This window comes from Podarcis filfolensis, assembly GCF_964270895.1.
Source record: "Podarcis filfolensis genome assembly, chromosome: 1".
NCBI classification, from domain to species: Eukaryota; Metazoa; Chordata; class Lepidosauria; order Squamata; family Lacertidae; genus Podarcis; species Podarcis filfolensis.
The window spans coordinates 119,382,965-119,396,297 of record NC_139604.1 but is presented as its reverse complement, the minus strand read 5'-3'; the positions used below and the strand labels follow the sequence as shown (position 1 = coordinate 119,396,297).

At 45.2% G+C, this 13,333-nt stretch overlaps 1 protein-coding gene across 28 annotated transcripts in view; it reads right to left on the bottom strand.

Moving 5' to 3' along the window:
- Positions 1 to 13,333, bottom strand: part of EVL (Enah/Vasp-like) — a 141,696-nt gene that overhangs the window by 37,017 nt on the left and 91,346 nt on the right. For 2 of the 28 annotated variants that reach the window (XM_083613053.1, XM_083613054.1), the window contains exon 1: positions 10,461 to 10,935. The exons of 24 other annotated variants lie outside the window; for them this stretch is intronic. In XM_083613053.1, the coding sequence (XP_083469179.1) occupies positions 10,461 to 10,533 (73 nt within the window). In that variant the 5' untranslated portion in view covers positions 10,534 to 10,935. Of the gene's footprint in view, positions 1 to 10,460; positions 10,962 to 13,333 lie in introns of those variants that run through there. 2 more of the 28 variants (XM_083613055.1, XM_083613052.1) reach the window with 2 other exon arrangements.

Sequence of the window (13,333 nt, the reverse complement as noted above, 5' to 3'; positions counted from 1 at the left end):
GTTCATAGTTCAAATCCCGCTTGCGGATTCATCATATTGAAATATTTCTTTAAATAGTCTGGAGCAGAGTTCTTTAAAAAAGAAAAGAAAAGAAGAATAAAACTAGCATTCCACAGTTCCTTTGGATATCCTCCTCTAGTTTTTGCTGTGGTGGAAACAACTTGAAGGCTCTGCCACTGGATCACCGCAAATACTGCGCGTCTGCATCAGTATGAATGCCAATGAAACTTCCCATGGCTAGCCAACAGCCGCCTCCCCAGGAGCCGATGCTGGAGCTGCACAATCTCTTCCCTAGGTATTTTGCTGCCCTCTCCATCTCTTACCAGCTGGAAGGTACATAGGAAACAGCCTCGTATCAGTTCAAACAATTTGTCTACCTAGCCCTGTACCTCTGACTTGCAGCAGCTCTCCATCGTCTCCGGCAGAGGTCTTTGACCTGCTACCTGATCAGGTGAAGGAATCACCTGCTACGTGATCCTTTTAAACACAGACACCATGGGCTAGAGCTGAAGACCTTCTGCAAAGCACACGACTCTTCCCCTGTGTGTGATTGACTCAGAAGCACTCGCTGCCATTTCCTACATTACAGGATATGTACTTGTCTACTGATGGCTGTAGCTCAGGGGTCTTGAATGCAGAAAGCCCCATGTTCGAAACCCCCCTTTCCAGGTAGTGCTGGGAGAGAACCCTCTCTGAAGGCCTGGAGAGTACTGACCAATGGTGTGACTCTATAGAAGACAGCTGCCTATGTTCCCTACCGCAGTCTCCTGTTTGCATTGGTCCGGTGGAATGAAATATAGCTGGAGCTTCCCCTGAAAGGGTGCTCTCCCCATCCTTTTCTGCCTGGAAGCGCAGGAGTAGTTAACACTGTGCTTCAGAATGACACGCACACACAGCCTTTCCAAAGCATTCAGAGGGAGATTACAGCAAACCACTGCTGAATCTCCCCGAAGTAATTTAATGCTGAAAGATCACAACAGAGATTCGCATTTTACAAGCACTGCGGTAAAAATAAGGTCCAGAACTCAGCCTCCTCCTGCTGCTGCTGCCCCCATCACTTTCCCCAAGGACCCAGTACGTTATCTTGCGGCATGGGAAGGATGCAAGTGACCGCAGGCATTCCCACTCACACACACAATCCCAGCAGAGCGTTGTTCCCTTCGGGAATGGGACTGGGAATCCCTGGTGCTGTGCATTTTGTTTCCACCAAGGAGAAAGCCCTACAACAGGCATAGGCAAACTTGGCCCTCCAGATGTTTTGAGACTACAGTTCCCATCATCCCTGACCACTGGTCCTGTTAGCTAGGGATAATGGGGGTTGTAGTCCCAAAACATCTGGAGGGCTGAGTTTGCCTATGCCTGCCCTACAAGGTCCAGTCTCTTCTCTGGTGAGAAAAGATGCTCTAGGGAGTGTCCACTGCTGCCACTACCAGCACCTGCCTCCTTCCTGTGCCCTAAATCAAGTTTCGGGGCAAAGAGGCTAATAGGGTGCCAACCACAAGATTAAGGCGAGAGGGATCTGCACGCCTCAATCTGTCTTGAGAGGAATGGGAAAGGGGCCATTCACCATCTTAACAACATCTCTCAATGAAACAGTGAAGAATGACGCCTTAATGCTAGGAAGCATTACGTCTCAAAACTACAAATGCTATGGCAAAAATACCAGGGGGAAAACCTATCCCCATAATTCCCTACCTGTGAGATTGCTGTATTTTATTTCATTTTAATTAAATTTGTATACTGTCCTTCATCCATAGAGTCCAGGGTGGTTCACAGCATAAAAATATAAGATGAAAACGCAAAATAGTTTTTTTAGTTGTGCCCATACAGTGGTACCTTGGGTTACATACGCTTCAGGTTACATGCGCTTCAGGTTACAGACTCCGCTAACCCCGAAATAGTGCTTCAGGTTAAGAACTTTGCTTCCGGATGAGAACAGAAATTGTGCTCCGGCGGCACGGCGGCAGCAGGAGGCCCCATTGGCTAAAGTGGTGCTTCAGGTTAAGAACAGTTTCAGGTTAAGTATGGACCTCAGGAACGAATTAAGTACTTAACCCGAGGTACCACTGTATAGCTGCCAGCCTGATACAGGAAAGCAGTGTTTGTTTGTATGTGTGCTGCCAATACAAGGAAATCCCTTTTATTCTCAGCATGGGGGGTGGGAAGGGAGAACAGCAGTTGTTGCTGAAGCTGCAGTGCAGACAGCGCAGTCCCAATGTACATTCTGTAGAAGTTAATGAGGGAAAGAGAAAGTTGGAAAAGGTTGCAGCAAACATTCAGACTTCTCCAGCTCCCTTTCCCCTCCCTCCTCTCAGCACCCCCTCTTTCTTTCTCATTCACCAGCACCTGCTGTGACCGAGTGACGACAAGGAGGCTTCAGAAGCGGTGTGCTGATTGCTTTAATTGCTCTTGCCCTTTCAGTGCATCATTAGCAGGGGGACCGAGCAGCTGCCTCAGATAAGTCCCGATGTCCTAGGTTGCTTTTTTGCATTCAAAAGTGAGTGTTGGTTGTTCCCAAGCAACCATGTTAAACAGGCGTGGGAAGGGCCCAGGGCAGGGAAGTCAGCAAAAGAGTGGCAAAGCCACAAGGCGAGTTGACCCCCAGCTCGATGCCCGAACTCTTTGAGTGCATCTGTGTTGTGTTGACTTTGTGCACTTCCTTCCGTCCACCCATCACCCAAGACGAACCTCAACACATGGCTGACTGTCCTACTTATCAAATGACCTGAAATTCAGCCCCCATCACCTGGCTGCAAACAGCAATTGGCGTGTGGGAGAAAAGGAGAGCTTCTGTCTGCTTGCTAAACTGCAGTCGTCAAGTCAGGAGGCTTTGGAAAAGCAGAGCTGTCTTGTCAATTGCTGGGTCGACAGGATGGCCTAAAAATGTCTTTTAAAATCTCCAGGCTTCTTACATCCTCTCTCACTCCTCTGTATTTTCCTACCCACTCCACTGAATTTCATTTTTAAAAACCTGACATTTCAAAGGAAGATTGGAAGGAGAGAGGAGAAGAAAATATTCTGTGCAATTTAGAAGAAGAAACTGGGCCAGGAGCCTTACTTTTCCCTCTCTATTCATTTCATCTGCCTTACAAATTAAAGCATTTCCTTCTGGTTACTATTGGGGGGGAGGGCGGGCGCAGACGGGGAGGGGGAGAAGAAGAAGAAACCTAAAACAATCTTCAAATTAAGGCCTTAGATCACATTACCCACAGAGTTATGGAACTAAATAATTAACTGTCTTATATCATTTGAGCAATGCCTAATCTTCAAACACAGCAACCGCTCCCAAGGTTCTTTTGATCTTTGAGGAATTGCATTGGAGGAAGTGCTGAGCTCTGCGCTTCAAGCAGGTGATTCCTTGACCGACTTATCGGAATCTGGAACGCAGATTGACCTAAAATTGACCGCGAAGCCGTTTTTGCACACATGGATTTTGATAAATCTCACTGTCCAGATGTTTAGCTGAGAGAAGTTTTAAGCAGACATCAAGTGGCAGATAAAATGCACTGAAGTGCAACACTCCCCTGCCAATTGAACCATTTATACTAAAGAGAAGTAATAATAATAATAATAATAATAATAATAATAATAATAATAATAATAATAAATTATTCCCTAGCCACTCGGGGCGGCTTCCAACAAAAGATTAAAAATACATTAAAACATCAGTCATTAAAAACTTCCCTAAACTTCTGTCCTTATATGTGAAGGTGATGCCCTCAGGAAGTTTTCTTTGACTTCTGATGGGAGGGCATTCCACAGGGTGGGCACCACTACTGAGAAGGCCCTTTGCCTGGTTCCCTGTAGCCTCACTTCTTGCAGGGAGGGAACTGCCAGAAGGCCCTTGGTGCTGGACCTCAGTGTCTGGGCAGAACGATGGCGGTGGAGACGTTCCTTCAGGTATATTGGGCCTTTGAGGCCGTTTAGGGCTTTCAAGGTCAGCACCAACACTTTGCATTATAGGGTTGTTAACCTGAGCCAACATCTTTACTGATTTTTTGGTCCAGATCAGGGATAGGGATCCTGTGGCCTTCCAGATGTTTTAGGCTGCAACTTCCATCACCCCTGACCACAGGGAATGCTGGCAGAGTCCAACATCTGGAGAGCCAAAGGTTCCCCCATACCTGATCAGGTTTATTTATGTGATTTATATCTACCTTTCACTCCAAGGAGCTCAAGGTGGCATTCCTCATTTCCCCGTTCCCCATTTTATCCTCAGAACAACCTTATGAGGTAGGCTAGGCTAAGAGATGTTGAATGGCCCATGGTCACCCAATGAGCTTCATGGCTGAGTGCAGATTAGAACGCTGGTCTCCCAGGCCCTAGTCCAGCTCTCTAACGCATAAACTACACAACTGTTTATACTGGAATCTGGTACAGAGAAGTGATCTCTGTGCTGGGAGTTTCAGTACGGGGCAGTCACTAGAGAAAATGGTAGTCTCACCCATTAGTGGATGAGCTTGTGGGTCCTTTCTGGTAAAAAATATGTGCAGTTGTGCTGGTAGTTCACATGCTGGTGTTAACACAACCACAGAGGTCTCATGCTGAAGCAAGCTGTTTGCTGTTGCCTCTGAATGTGCTATAGAGGTGCAACAGAACTGGAAAGCAGAGGGGTTTTTCCATTAACTTGTTCCATCACTGCAAGGACTTTTGGCTAAGCAACAGAACTTTTCCTCCCCCTCTCCTCTCCCGCACCCACTAAACCTCTTCTGGGGATTCCCCTAAGCCTCTGAAGCAGTTTGGGGGGAGGGTACGGGAGGCACATAGGGAAAGGAGGTTTCTGTTGTGCGCATGCGTACCAAACGGGGTACCTGGGCAAGACAATTTGAGCATACAACACTAATTCTGGCCCAACTGCACTGGCTGCCAATTAGTTTCTGGGCCCAATTCAAAGTGCTGGTTTTGACCTATAAAGCTTTAAACAGCTCGCCATATGAACCAGTACCCATCCTCTGAGGCAATCATCATCTGAGGCCCTTCTTCATGTGCCTCCTCCACAAGAGGTCCAGAGGGTGGAAAGGCAAGAGCGGGGCTTTTCTGCAGTGGCTCCCTGATTGTGGACTGCTCTCCACAGGGAAGCTCGCCTGGCACCTTCATTAAATACGGTATCTTTAGGCGCCAGGCAAAAACATCCCTCCTCTCTCAGGCCTCTATGGGAGGGGTGTATTGTTTTGTCTGTTACTATTTTATGTATTTTTATACTGCAAACCACCCTGCAATCCTCAGATGAAGCAGGTATATAAATTTAATAAAATAAATAAACATACTGCCCAATACATTTTTTTTCACTTAGTTGGGCAGGCTTCTCTTTATATTAGAAGAGACTGGTCAATATTGTTTTAGATGCTTGCTAAAATCATCATCATCATCATCATTATTATTATTATTTCATCAAGCCCACCCAGACATATTATTGAGTTATGTATACTTCTTCCATTTTGGTGACTTTACCTATTGTTGTTGTTGTTGTTGTTGTTAGTAGTAGTAGTAGTAGTAGTATCCTGCCCATCTGACTGGGCTGCCCCAGCCACTCTGGAATATATATATATATATATATATATATATATATATACACACACACACACACACACACACACATATACATACACACTGCTTCTAAAGCAATTGATACAGCCTTTTATGGAGGACAAGGTGCTAGCCATTACCCAACACAAAAGCGTTTTCTTTCCCATTATATTCTTATGAACTTCAAGCTGCTCAGTTGAGATCACACTGCCATTTTGTGAAATTTTGTCATGCAAGTTCTCTTCACAGACACTTCTGTCCAACGGAGGCTGTGAGAAGCCAATAACAAGAGAGTTAAACTTAGTGCAAGGCTGCCTGTATCAAAACATTAGCCAATCCCTACGGGACACAATGCTGTCTTTAAATTTAGCATGTTAACTGTTGGGGCAAACTACTTAGGAAAATGCCAGCCAAGAAATTTCTTGTTCAGTTCTACCTTCTCTGAGGGTTAATTAATATTTTTTTTGCTAATAATAGAGCCTTGTGTTTGCTCCGATAAGCTACGTCTGTCACTAGATTTCAGAACACAATTGGGTGAATGTTTTCAGTCTATTCTAATACTCTCTTCTCTTTTTGGAGGAGTATTGTTAAGGCGCACAGATAATAGTCAAGAGGAATGAGATAAAGAAGCGAAGCATTTGCCCAAAACAAAGACTGTTTACTAAATTAATGCAGTTGTTGGCCTCTGAATAATGCTGACCACAACAAAAAGTATAAAAGAAAATCATGTCAAGTCCGATATGCTTGATACCAATTAACGTGCAAAGTATTTGGAAGCAGTCATTTCACCCAGCCTTTCAAATAATTACTCAACAGACAAGTCACATTTCTCAGTCTTGCTCATCCATATCCCTTTCTCCTCGTTCTTCTTGTTTCCCATATCTGCCTCCTTAAAGGGCCAAGTCAAATTAGATGTGAAATTAAATGCATGGATGGAAATTAATGCCCATGTTTTATGTTTAGTAAATGTATGTTTCAGTTTGTGCAGGTGCACTGTCTGCAGTTTTTCTCTTGCATCTGAATCATTTTGAATCACGTTGGGGGTTCCTCGTTTGGAGAGTTCCTGCTTCTGTTCAGACAAGTCCCACATCTGTCAGAAGCAGCCCACTTCAGTTCAACATTTGTCCAACTGACAGGAGACTTTCCCAACCCTGCCTGGAGATACTGAGGATTGAACCTGGCATTATCCGCATGCAAGTAAAAGGCAAAGGACCCCTGGACGCTTAAGTACAGTCAAAGGCAACTATGGGGTTGCGGCGCTCATCTCGCTTTCAGGCCGAGGGAGCCGGCGTTTGTCCACAGACAGCTTTCAGGGTCATGTGGCCAGCATGACTAAACTGCTTATGGAGCAACAGAACACCGCGACGGAAACCAGAGCGCACGGAAACACCATTTACCTTCCCGCCGCAGGAATACCTGTTTATCTATTTGCACTGGTGTGCTTTCAAACTGCTAGGTTGGCAGGAGCTGGGACAGAGCAACGGGGATTCGAACTGCTGACCTTCTGATCGGCAAGCCCAAGAGGCTCAGTGGTTTAGACCACAGTGCCACCTGCATGCAAAGCCACTGACCTATGATCCTTACAATACAAGTATTCTAAGTGTGACCCAGATGAGCGGAGGGGGCAAGCGCAAAAGAACCGTGGCTTGACAACAGCCACCTAGTGTAATTATCTGTAAAATTAGGTTTGAACCAGGACTTCCAGTTTACAACCCATGCTCTCAGTTACTACAGTGGTACCTTGGGGTTACAGATGCTTCAGGTTACAGACGCTTCAGGTTACAGACTCCGCTAACCCAGAAATAGTACCTCGGGTTAGGAATTTTGCTTCAGGATGAGAAGAGAAATCATGTGGCGGCGGCGCAGAAACAGCGGGAGGCCCCATTAGCTAAAGTGGTACCTCAGGTTAAAAACAGTTTCAGGTTAAGGATGGACCTCCAGAACAAATTAAGTTCTTAACCCAAGGTACCACTGTACACCACATGTTTAAAACTAAACATAATATTAAAAGAGCTGTGCTGCATCAGACCAAGAGTCCATGTAGTGAGGTATCCGGTTTCTCACAGTGGTTTGGTGGGGCTGGTGCCCACTGTCTGATGTTTTACTGTAGTTTTGTAATTTGTTGGGAGCTGGCCAGAGTGGCCAGGGCAACCCAGCCAGATGGGTGGCATATAAATAATAATAATAATAATAATAATAATAATAATAATAATAATAATTATTATTATTATTATTATTATTATTATTATTACTGCTACTACTACTGCTACTGTCAAGGGAGAAGGCAGAAAGACCAACAGTAGGTGTTGCCACAGCCAACAACAGGCAGAGGCAACTAATTCTAGTTTTGCCACCTATCGTCCTCCCTGCTAAGTTCTACAAGGGCAACATGGAGAGACAGAAGAGGAGGAAGCCACCCTCCCTAGACTGGTTGCAGGTAGGAAGGCAGGTAGGTGGAGACTGGCTGGATGGAGTTGGTAGGAAGTGCCCCATTTGCCTTAGCAGATGAGCCTTTACTGTGGGGGTGGTCAACCTGATGCTGATGCTGTTTATTTATGTAGACCATCTCTATACAGCTTAATATATACAAATATACATGAGAAGCGTGCAGAGAGTATCCGAAGTATCTGAAAGATTGCCTCCTTCCCTACAGACCCCTCTCAGGTGTTGATATCAGCAGAGGGGGCCCTATTGGTTGCTCCACTGCCCTCGGAAACTGGTGTGTGTGTGTGTGTGTAGGTAGGTAGGTTGCTGAGGAGATGGCCTACTCTGTGGCAGCCCCTCAGTTGCAGAACACCCTCCCCACAGAGGTGCACCGGGTACCTTCATTGAACCGCTTTCAGCGGATGCCAAAGACACACCTGGCTTTTGATACTAGTGATGTATTATGTTTAGGACCCACCTGATTTCTGTGATTGTAGGTTGTTTTGAACTGTTTTCAACATTGTGTTTTAATTGTTGTAACCTGCCCTGGGACCTTAGGTTGAAGCACAGATTGTTGTTGTTGCTGTTGTTGCTGTTGTTGTTGCTCCTCTCCCACTATTTCCCCCTCTCCCTGGAGATGGGTATTCAGAGGCTCCTGACCTCTGTGGTAAAGGTAAAGGGAGCCCTGACCATTAGGTCCAGTCGTGGCTGACTCTGGGGTTGCAGAGCTCATCTCGCTTTATTAGCTGAGGGAGCCAGCATATAGCTTCCGGGTCATGTGGCCAGCATGACTAAGCCGCTTCTGGCAAACCAGAGCAGTGCACGGAAACGGCGTTTACCTTCCTGCCGGAGTGGTACCTATTTATCTACTTGCACTTTGACAAGCTTTCGAATTGCTAGGTTGGCAGGAGGACCTCTGTGGTAGTATACAGCTATTGATAGCCTAACCCTCCATGGATTTGCCTAATTCCCTTTTAAAGCTGTTGGTGTCAACAGCCACATCTTGTGGGGACCAATTCCATAGTTTAACTACGTGCCCTGTGAAGAAGTACTTCCTGTTTGTCTGCTTTGTGTCCAACGAACACCCTCATCCCATGGAAAGGCAGCTTATTAAGATCAAACGTGTGCTCTCTTCTCCAGGTCTGATGCATTCCATCGTTCTCTTACGGTCAACACAGAACGACAGACTCTGGGAGGTGGGGGTGAGAATGAAACCAGCACACTAGAGAAATGTGCCTTCCAATTCCTATGGGACTCATTCAGGCCACCAGGCGCTCCATAGAGTTTATCATGTGGCATGACTATTCTGAAAAGCCGCAGACTACTAAAGGGGTCAGCTGACTTGCACCATGGGGCAGTGGGGTGGGGTGAGAGAATCTCTGTCTTTTTAAAGCAGGGCACGCATAACAAGGAGTTTGCAGCAGGCAAAGAGAAAACAGCTCTGTCACGGTTACTTCAGGCTTTACTCCTGTTACTCCTCTGTGGATTGGGGTGGGGATAATTTACAATCCAAATTAGTCTCAAGAAGTCATCTCTGCTTCACAGGGCTGTAACTCTGAAACGACTCCACCGAGTTCGCCGTACTTTATTTCTGCAAGAGCAGGAGCAAGGAGCCCTTCAGCACTCGAGTCTCACCCTAGCAAGCTTCTCAGAAAAATATCTGCGCAATAAGGTGACTTACACTGCAATCCCAGGCATGCCTACTCAGAAACAAGCCGCAACAAGTTCACTAGGATTTACTGCCGTGTAAGGATTGCACCTTTATACGGATACTCTATGCTCCCTACAATATTCCCAACACTTTTGTACATGAAGGAGTTTTTAAAAATGAGCAAGTCATTTTTAGAGTATCCCTCATCAGTAACCATGTTTAGGAGTACACAAATATCCAGCCCCCAAATCTCAGTTACTCCCTGTCCCTCTCTTTCCCATCTTTCCTGGTTTTCTTACTTGCCCCCCCCTTTTTTTCCATAGTTGTTTTAAGTTGCATTCCATATCTGCTAAAACCCCAGAGGGGATTTTCCAAGAAGATGCATATCGCACCTTGAGCAAAATCTATACCAAAGGTAATGCACGATAACCCAACAATTATTATTTGCTCTTATTTCAGGTCTGGGTGCCGTTTTAATAGAAAAGCAGGGTATAAAATCAAACCCAATCTGGTCTCCCCCTCCCCTCCCCCCAAAATGTTTTTTTTTTTAAGTGAAGCGTTGCTTATTATTACAGTTCTCATTGTACAAGGGCGATTCTCCGACGGGGACGTTAGCTTGGACCTTGTCATTGCTAATCAAAACCGTTGTTAGCTATGCAGAAAGTAAGAATTCTTTTGGGGGGAGGGGGGAGTCCACGAGGACTGCCACAGCAAGATTTCATTAATGTCATTTCCCCAAGGAAGCACCCCCCCACAAAAAGTGCCGAGTCGTTGCAGCCTTCGCACACCAACGCAGTGCTTTGACGGGGGGGCCTTGCATGACTTGCAATGTTTTCAACCCACATAAAGCTGTACTTACACCGAGTGCTGAGGCTGATGGTGGCCCAGCTCACTCCTTTCAGATGACCGTGCCGAGTCCGCCGGACTGGCATGTTAGCAGAACTGAGTTACTTCCCGCGTTGCGGCATGGAGAGCGTGGGTCGTTTAAGCAACGACGTCTGATTGATTCCTGCATTAGGCATAGGGGATACTATATCCAAATGACACATCCGGAAGAGGGGCTTTGCAGCTGAGAGGCCACAGAATCAAGTCTGCAGCATAACAAGGGAAATCCCTCGGGTAAGGGGCGGGGGGGGGGGGGACAACCACCTCCGAAACGGTGGGGGAGGGGGGAGAGAGAGAAGAGTAAACCTGAAACACAGCCAATAACCCTAAAGACTCCTTGGGATATTCTGGACCTAAAAAGCCCTCCAATCAGAGCCGCGGGGGCAGGAGAAAACAGACACATGCCTCCCTGAACCATATATGTCTTAGATTAGGCAGAGTTTGAAGGGACTGAAACAGGAGATGGGTCTTCGAGACCCGTCAACCGGCATCACATGTCACTTGTCAATGTGAAATACTGCAGAGTTCTGAGGTCCTGTTTTGAGAAGCGGAATTAGGTTAGGGAGGGGAGAACATGTGTCAAACTTTTTCAAATAATAATAATAATAATAACAGCAGCAGCAGCAACAACAACAACAGTAATTATATACAGCTAGTTTCAATTAAGTGGTGGTAGGGGTGTTTTTTTACCTGCAAAAAAAAAAAAGGACTGTTAAACTTTTCAAAGTTAAAAAAAGAAAACACTAGCTTTTTATTATAGGGCGGATCAGGGAAGCCATAAGGAATCGAACGACTGCCAAATCTGGAAGCAAGAATTGGGAATCTGTAGCACATTCTTGAGAGCCTGGCTTTGGCTGCCAAGGTCTCTCTTCTGCCCAGGCACTTATTTTCCTGGCCAATTCTCTAATGAGATTAATCTCAATTAATCTGCAGAAGGAAACAAGAGTCCCAAATGAACAGATGCTGGAAGGGGAGGCTGCGCAGAAATTCTGAAATCTATCGCAGCCACTCTTCAATTAGTGTTTTATTATTAAAACTGTCTCTCTCTGGCGTAATATTATGTGTAATTCACCAGCAGAGAGGGAAATTATAAAATCCACACGGAGTCATTGATAGAAGACTCTTCCAAAATCAATCAGAGTGCATGAGGAAACGCATCAATAGAGCTTTGAAAACGCCTGGTTTTTGCATGAAAACATGCTGGCACAAACTAACAATGCCTGCCATGGGTACGTTCATATCATACATTCAAAGCACATAGGGGTTGCTGGAAAAGTTTAAAACAGGGATGCAGAAAAGGGAGGTATGGGGAAGTCGTTGAAACAAGGTTTAAGAAAAAGAGGTTATGAAATTATACGTGTTTATATGTTTGTTTGTTTATGTGTTGTCAGTTGTATTGTGTTTTAATATATGTTGGAAAATCAATAAAAATTTATTTTTTTAAAAAAAACAAAGCACTGTGACGATACCACTATAAACAGCCGCAGCTTCCCTCAAAGAATTCTGGGGCCTGTAGTTTGCTAAGGGTGCTGAGAGTTTTTAGGAGACCCCCCCCCCCTTTTTCCTCACAGAGATACAGTATTTCCAGAATTCTTTGTGAAGAGGAATCAATTGCCGGAGCCTGCAGGAGCTTAAAGGGGTGTGCTACAATTCTCAGCGTCCTTAACAAACGACAGCTCCAAGCCATGACTGTTACAATTCAATTCAAAGTTTATTTGTCGTTGCGGCCATCCCGGTCATTCCAATGAAAAAAGGAGATAAAAATATTCTATGCCTTGCTGTGCAGAATATCTATCATCTATCTATCTATCTATCTATCTATCTATCTATCTATCTATCTATCATCTATCTATCATCTATCTATCTATCTATATCTATCTATCTATCTATCTATCTATCTATCTATCTAAAAATACAGACCTGCACAAACAAGTTTCTATATTAAATTGCTTATCAGACTTTTTGATGAACATTCTTCTCAGTTTCCAGGCTGCAACTGAGAATCTTGCAACAGCCGTGACCATTTAAAATGGTAACATAGCGCTTTGAGCGTGTGTTTCTGCATGTGAATTGGCCTCACTAGATCCTAGCCTTTGAGAGGTTCTTAATATCCTTCTTGATGGTGCGAGAGCCATTGGAGAGCCAATTGCTTGTGTAAGACAAGAGCCTTCATGCCACAGGTGAGAAACCAATGCCATGGCTCTTCCCCATTTGAGTACAAACCCCCATGGTTGGTCCCAGGGCACCCCATATTATCTCAATGGGGCAGGAAGGAGCTTGGCTTCCATGCTCCTGCTGGAGTAATTCCAGAACCCAGTCTCAAAGTTGTTGTTGTTGTTTTAAGCAAATGCTGGGGTGTGTGTGTGATTCAGTCAATGCTTGTATTCTGTGTGTGTGATTCAGCAATGACCGTATTCTGTCCCCTCTGTGCAAATTCTTTTTGAGGATGGTTCTCTGCAGGCATCTTCGCACCAGTAAGACCGAATAATTTCATAACTAATTACCCTTCGTCAGAAAATACTTGGGGCAATGTGCTTCAAAAATATGAAGAAATTACAAGGAAACAGCGTTGCAGGAATCATAGACTTGGGAGGGATCTTGAGGCTCATCTAGTCCAAACCCCCCCCCAATGCTCCTGCTCCCAGCTTTCCCTGAGTGGGTTCGATCTGGTTTAACAGCCGGATGCTGTTATATGTACATACACATGTGTGTTTGTGTGTACACACAGAGAGAGTGAAATATATACTTTTTAATGAGGCACTCCAGTCAGTTCATCCAGGTGCGCTTTCGATGCGCACCTGTGGGGCATGCAGCAAAATGTTGCAACATGAAGTGCTCCTGCTCAGG